Source organism: Esox lucius, chromosome 11 (assembly GCF_011004845.1).
Source record: "Esox lucius isolate fEsoLuc1 chromosome 11, fEsoLuc1.pri, whole genome shotgun sequence".
Classification (NCBI taxonomy): Eukaryota; Metazoa; Chordata; class Actinopteri; order Esociformes; family Esocidae; genus Esox; species Esox lucius.
The window spans coordinates 39,478,835-39,486,400 of NC_047579.1; the positions used below are offsets into that span (position 1 = coordinate 39,478,835).

Below are 7,566 nucleotides of genomic sequence, written 5' to 3' on the forward strand. Positions count from 1 at the left end.
GTTATTTCTCTCGAAAAGAACATTTCTGTTTACATGATCTTTTTATCTCAGCGCAAGAAATGTGGAATTCATCATTTTGTTCTGTATATTTACACTTTTGCAGTGAACTCTGACACTACAATAAATGGCTCACACATATGCCATTTTTAATCAGATACATTTTCTTGCTTCATTTGGTAATTAAAAATAACAGGACAAGGCAACATAATTTCAATAAAATCAGACTTAGATTTTATTTATAAAACAGTTAAACCAATCTGTATTTTACAAAATAACAAACATTTTGTAAATGAGCATAGAATGTACAAATGAAATGAAATATACAGTACTTTTTTTGTCTTTGCAGGGAAAATGTCCCTTCTGTCTGGTATTGTTTTGTTTGACCGCCTCCACCAATGTCTTGATAAGTCAAATGACATAGTCACAGATGAAATGCATAAAGAGTTATTTGTAAAGCTTGCAGTTTATTTATATAGAAGTCCTTCGTGTTTACATTAAAAAGTGCAATAGTATGAAAAACTATTACTATACTGATAATATTATTAATATTACTTGTCTCATTTGAGGATAAATTCCAAAGTAAAAGAGAAGCCTTCTTACCCATGAATAGTATATATACTCTATCTTAAATAATATATAAACTCAGGTTTTAAATTCATCTGTGAAGCCTCTCTGATCCCACTCCTTATGATGTTGAATGACACATGACAGTTGGTCGTTAGGGAGACAGACCCCCCAGGTGACAAGGCAGTAACCTAGGCAACAACATTCACTTTGTACCTTCCATATTGTCTTGGGTGGCCTAAACTCCTACCAGCTCTGCTGGTACGTTAAATGTTTAAAGGTGGGGGAAGACTAATAGTGTTCTTCTGTAAATATAGTAGGTTTGTGTACATTTGGTCGAGGAATGAGATAGACAGACATTGATCATATGGACTGAAGAAAGAGCGATGCTAAAATACGTCCTACATAGAGCCTCAGTCAGCCTTGTGTGGGGATACAGAATAGATCCGCTGTGTTGACGTGTTCCAATGGGATTGCAGTTGTTGCTTCTGAGTGTTACTGACTGAGGTACAAAGATTGTGTGAAGTGATTTAATCACTGTGCATGTTTTGGAGAGAAGCATGGAACGTCTTTGTGTTTGAAAGAGTACTTGGGAAGGCCTCTGTGTTTGAAAGAGTACTTGGGAAGGCCTCTGTGTTTGAGAGAGAGCTTGGGAAGGCCTCTTTGCTAGAGAGAGTGAGAGAGAGCTTGGGAAGGCCTCAGTGTTTGAAAGAGAGCTTGGGAAGGCATCTGTGTTTGTGTGGCCATTCTGTGTATTTATGTTTGCTGAATGGCATATCATAATTATTATTACATTTAAATGACATTTTAGTCATTTAGCAAACTATGCATATGAGCTTTTATTTCCCGGCCCGGACGTTCTCGTCGCTAGGCTCATGACCAGGGAACAGATCCGGGTTTTCTGCTAACGTAGCTCGCACCTTCTTCTTCTCCTTAAATCGGCCAGAGTGGGACACTTTGACGTGGCGTCCCTTGGTGGCTGTTTTGTCCACTATCCTCTCCAGGCGGGCATTGAACTGGCTGTCATCTGTGGCGCCCCCTCCTGGTCCGGGGGCTCCACTGTGGCCCGGGGTGTTGCTGCCATGCTCTGCTGGGATCTCGTACAGGACCTTTGGTTCCGACTTTTTCTTCCGCAGGAAGGTCAGCTTCCACCATCCAGGCGATGGGTCTGCCATGAGCCACACGATGTGAGAGGGAAGGAGAGCAGTGGACCCTGGGTATGTGTGGGGATAAAGATGGGACAGGGAGGGGAAGAATTTGAATAGGTTAAATATTAACTAGCTTGGTAGCTAACATCAGCAATTTTCCTATCGCAGGACAGGAAAATGCTAAAACAAAGACCTAGTCAACCAAATATACAATGATAGCAGCAGTGAAAAGACCATTCTTGTAAGAGCCATTTTAATATAGTTTTTTACATTGTTATGTTTATTTGAGATGTCACTTCACACCACTAGAGGGCAGTTTCACTGGGTTGAAAGGTCAGGTCAGGTGTATAAGGTCACAGGCAATGGACATGCGTGGGTGGAGATTCACTTTTTTTGCGGGATGAGAGAAGGATTAGAAAAAAGGATGAAGGATGTTGAGAGAGGTGTGAGGTAAGGTTGGAGGGGTGAACAAGGTGATACGAGAGGAAGCGTTGAGGCAAGGATGATGTGATGTTGAGTTACAAAAATCCCCACAGTAGTCCCCTCCCATTATCCATGAAAACTCCGGCAACACCTCTTACCATCAGCCCTTATCGTAGAGAAACCTGAGTCTCGACACCAGCCACCTCAGAAACCTAGATTAGACAGACCCGTCTCAGGGGCGGAGGTAGCGGACCGAGCCCTCCTGAATATTTCAGGGTAACATGATGGCCAGCATATGGTGAAGGAATGACGGGGCCCCGCTAGTGTTCAGGTTACTCCTGGTCTGTGTCGGTGGAGGTAAATGGCCCGGCTGCTGATAGAGCGTTGCGCCTCGTGTTTCAGCCGAACCCTTTCTGGGACTGGACGACATCCACATGTAGCCCAGCCTCTGGCACTGAGGTGGCTGCTCTTTGAGTCTGTACCAGTACCTGTTGCCAGTACCTGCTGCCGTACTTCTCTGGGAATGCTCACTTTAATCTATTTGACGCTTGTGTGAATTATAAGAGCACAAAATAGGCTGAGATTAGGCAGGAGTTTAGGGTTTGTTCCATCTTGACAGAGTCGTTTGTTTTGTGCATTAATTAACCGTACCTTCGTGCTGAAGACTCCCTTGGCCTTGGTTCAAACTAACTATTCATTACAGTCAGTTTCTGTTTAGTGTTACAAAACAATGGCGGCTTTCAGATAAAAGTCAAGCGTCTAGGTTAAACGTTCAATTGTCATTTGTTGTGTTTTCTTTTTTTTTTGTAGCCTACTCTTTTGTGGCGTGTCTTTGTGGGTCCATAAATGAACTCCAGACTTCATGGTGGTTGCAGTCGTGGGAGAGTTTGGTGGCTCATTGTGTTACAGGGCAGGTTGTATTGTCTGTATGCTGTGGGTTTGTGCTGTATACCCACAGCATACACACACACACTGCACAGACAATGTACCCTCAAAGTCCTACATGTGGACAGAGGAACACACTTATAGCAAATACATGTAGTACACACACACACACACACACACAGAGAGTTCTATCCCTAGCAGGATAAAGATAAAAGCCACTGCTTTTTGTCACTCCCTCTACAAGAAAGGAGTGGGCTGTTACCAGCCTGTTGCCTAGCAACAGTGTGGACATTTCCATAGAATATGCTAATGTTCTTTTCTAGGTCTCTTGGGCTGCAGATGACTTTTGGCCTGATAGCTGGGTGCTGGGTTTGGGTTTATAGATGAGCAAACAGAAGCCAGGACTGATTTTGTTTTCATCTCATGGCAAGACATCGGATACGCTGGGCCAACATGTTAATGTTTGAGTTACTTTAAGTGGTTTCCTGTATAAAACCAAACCCAGGGTGAACCATTCAACAGTTTGGGCCTTTATTCATCTACCTCAGCATGATGTTTTAAGATATGTCTGGCCCCATTCTGCCTTAAGTGGGACCATTTGTTGATTACAGGTGATATTTTTCTGGACTTTAAAATGAAATTATTTTTCAGCCTGACATGTTTGTTAAAGAATCAAATTGCATTCAGAGAATACATTTAGGCTTCCCTGCCTTGCTCAGGACAGAATTACAGATTTGTCACCTTGCTGGTTTGGGATTTGATCTAAAATGTACGTTTATTTTATCGGTTAGATGTGCTAACAGTAGGATGGTAAGCTACTTATCTCCCCATTTTCAGATACCTGACCACCAGCCTTGCTAAAATAGCAGACTGGTTTAGCCATGGTTCCTGTAGTTTCTACAGTTTTACGTTGCTTTAAACACTGGGGTTTACTGAACACATAGAAAACCAAGCTCAGATTTTTTTCTTAGGCTTTGAAAGTAGAACTGGGCACTGTAGGGTACACAGTCAAGATGAGTTGCCCTGAGTATGTTAAACTCCCAGTAAATGATTTTGTGAAAAAGTGCTTTTGGCATCTAGGTGCATAAAAAAAAATATTTATGGAAGAAATCACTGTGAGGTCTTTCATTATTTCAATAGCGTACAGTTTAATGTGAAACGTTCAGGAACTCAAGGCTATGGGGTTTGAATCCTTATAAAGGCACACTATTTTTGAACAGTTTTAGTGAAACCACACTTTCTGCAGTGTGTTCCTTTAGTTTATACACTGCAATAATTCTCACCAGCTAACACAGGCCTCCACTTTAAGGATGCTAATCCATTGTAATGTATTCACTGTATAATGATAATAACAACTACCCAGGCCAGATAGCTAGCTATGAGAAAGGGTTTTATTACATTTTGTCTGAGCAACTAGATTTAGCTGTGGGTGGGATTTCTGTCTGAGCAGATGGGCAGGGGCTGAAGTAACATAGTAAACATCATTTTAGAAATGAACAGAAATACAACTGTTTTCAAGTAACAAAGTTGGGGTCTTGGTATGGTAGAAGCATGGCATGAAAATGCAAGGCGCTATAGAGGGTTATGCAGATGTACTCTGTACCAGGCAGCATCAGACTCCAACCAATCCTGCAGTTTTCCCTGTTACTGAAGAATCACCAGTACTGCTGTATCATGTCTGGAACAAACGGGAATCCTTAACAGCTTATACTGCTTATATAAGTCAGTTAAACATGACCCTGTACAGCTTCCACCTTCGAGATATAAGACCGTTAAACATGACCCTGCACAGCTTCTACCCCCAAGACAAAAGACTGTTCAACACGATCCTGTACTGCTTCTATCCCCAATACATAAGACTGGTAAACACAATCCTGTACTGCTTCCATCCCCAATACATAAGACTGGTAAACACGATCCTGTAATCCTTATACCCTCAAACAATAAGACTGTTAGACGTGATCCTGTACAGCATCTACACCCAATACATAAGGCTGTTAGACGTGAACCTTTACAGCTTCTACACCCAATACATAAGGCTGTTAGACATGAACCTGTACAGCTTCTACACCCAATACATAAGGCTGTTAGACGTGAACCTGTACAGCTTCTACACCCAATACATTAGGCTGTTAGACATGAACCTGTACAGCTTCTACACCCAATACATAAGGCTGTTAGACGTGAACCTGTACAGCTTCTACACCCAATACATAAGGCTGTTAGACATGAACCTGTACAGCTTCTACACCCAATACATAAGGCTGTTAGACATGAACCTGTACAGCTTCTACACCCAATACATAAGGCTGTTAGACATGAACCTGTACAGCTTCTACACCCAATACATAAGACTGTTAGACATGAACCTGTACAGCTTCTACACCCAATACATAAGGCTGTTAGACGTGATCCTGTACAGCTTCTACACCCAATACATAAGGCTGTTAGACATGAACCTGTACAGCTTCTACACCCAATACATAAGGCTGTTAGACATGAACCTGTACAGCTTCTACACCCAATACATAAGACTGTTAGACATGAACCTGTACAGCTTCTACACCCAATACATAAGGCTGTTAGACGTGATCCTGTACAGCTTCTACACCCAATACATAAGGCTGTTAGACGTGATCCTGTACAGCTTCTACACCCAATACATAAGGCTGTTAGACGTGAACCTGTACAGCTTCTACACCCAATACATAAGGCTGTTAGACATGAACCTGCTACAGCTTCTACCTCCACGTAACAATACTAAATTGCTTCCACCCCAAAACCATCCAACTAAATGATTACCTAGTCTATCTGCACCACATGAAAAGGTTTGGGATTAGGAGAGAATGAAAACTGAAAATGTTTAATCCCACCAGTATCGGAGTTGCCTCCCCATGGCCATAAGGAAACACTAAATCTTAATTTTAGGGAATCAGTCATTTTATGGCTTTGGCTAAGTGACTGCTCAGAAGTGCCAAAGTCTAGGACTTGCAATTCCAGATGGTCAGTCAGCCATAGACATTCAATGACTGATTCTCTAAAACGCACAATTCCCGTTTCCATATGGCCCTGACATCTTGTTGCCAAAGGCAGTCTCTTTTCCATGTATTCCCTTCTCGCCCAGCAAATAAATCAAACAAACTACATAACACAATTAGTCACGCTTAAAAAAAAAAAAATATATATATATATATATATATATATATATATATATATATATATATATATATTCTCTTTTAAATTGCAGGTTGCGAACTTGCACTCAAGTGAGTCGTTTGGTGGAACCATATGAAAGGTGTGTTCTCTACAGGTCCTGTGTGTTCAGACTGGCTACAGCCACTGATGGGCAAGTTACACTGTTAACTCTCCGCCGCTGCCAGGCTCTTATCTGGGAATTCACACATTAAATACTTGTCGCGGCAAGTTTGGCTGTAACAAGTGTTTTATACAGCGGGCGTGGTTGGCGGGCACCTCGTACACCTTAGAAATGAGTGTAGAAATAGAGTCTTGCGTGTGGTCTGCAAGGTACAGTGGAGGCAGTCAGGTGCACCATGAGCTAACGGCGTTGTTGACTCGCCGCGCGTGTGCTCAGATAGTTCCGTTTTCAAAAGCCCTCGGCCCTAATCACACGCGGGGCCGAGCAAAGTCCAGTTTGAATCGGGTTCAACGTGCCAAGTACAGAAGGCAACTTTTTCGACAGGGCTAAGAAAGATATATAAACCTGCTGAATTTGTACTGTGTGTATTTGTTATGTTAACAGTGTAGTGCTGTACATATGAATGTGTGTGATACTCACCTGAGTGTGTGTGGACAGCCGGATGTGACCTTCCTCCCAGAGCTTGAAAAATGTTTATGGGAGAAGTCCTGCTCTGAAGGTCAAACACATCAGTTCCTCAACATGTCAGTTCATTGCCTTTATCATCCACTCTCAACTACTGCAGAACCTTCTTCCACTCTTTTGCAATGTTGCTATCCTCAGTCTTCTTCCTGCTCCCCTGTTCAGTCTATTTCTCCCTCTCTCTCTCTCTCTCTCTCTCTCTGATAGCCAGGTGTAAAGGTACAGGTGCAAGCTTCGTCCCGCCCCCCTGTCACACACACACACATTCAGCTGAACATTATAGATCCCACCCACTTGGACATGGGTAAACAGAACCAGGAAGAAACAGAGTATAGCATACATAAATAGGTCTGCACCTCTTACTAAATGTTTTAACAAATCACACTGACAACACCTTTACTGCCTGTAATGCAAATGTGCAGCTGGTTCAGTCAGACTGAGGGCTTTTTTGTTATATACGATCTGTTATTTTAAGGAGCGCTAGCAGACTTGAAACATTATTTGTGGTTATCAATCTCTGCGCTATTATATATCAAGTCATGTTCATTTTTAATCATTTGAATACTCCCTCAGAAGTAGGACATTGGTTAATGTTTAACCAAATGGCTTTGCCCTCCGAGGCATTAAGGAAGTCCCTCCAAGGGTTACATTTGTGGTGTTGGTGTATGTTGTGCAGATGCTTTCTTGGAAACATAAATCACACTTGTG

The 7,566-nt window shown here is 42.2% G+C and overlaps 1 protein-coding gene across 1 annotated transcript; it reads right to left on the reverse strand.

The window, feature by feature from the left end:
• Positions 1–308: 308 nt before the first annotated feature.
• Positions 309–7,051, reverse strand: prr15la (proline rich 15 like a). The gene is made up of 2 exons (XM_010874628.4): positions 6,817–7,051; positions 309–1,777 (listed from the first exon to the last, which is right to left on the reverse strand). Exon 2 carries the CDS (start codon positions 1,737–1,739, stop codon positions 1,404–1,406), a length of 336 nt encoding a protein of 111 aa, XP_010872930.1. The 5' UTR covers positions 1,740–1,777; positions 6,817–7,051; the 3' UTR covers positions 309–1,403.
• Positions 7,052–7,566: the final 515 nt, after the last annotated feature.

Bases quoted from the DNA above. Each gene is read 5' to 3' on its own strand.
- prr15la (XM_010874628.4), bottom strand. From the start codon at position 1,739: ATGGCAGACCCATCGCCTGGATGGTGGAAGCTGACCTTCCTGCGGAAG.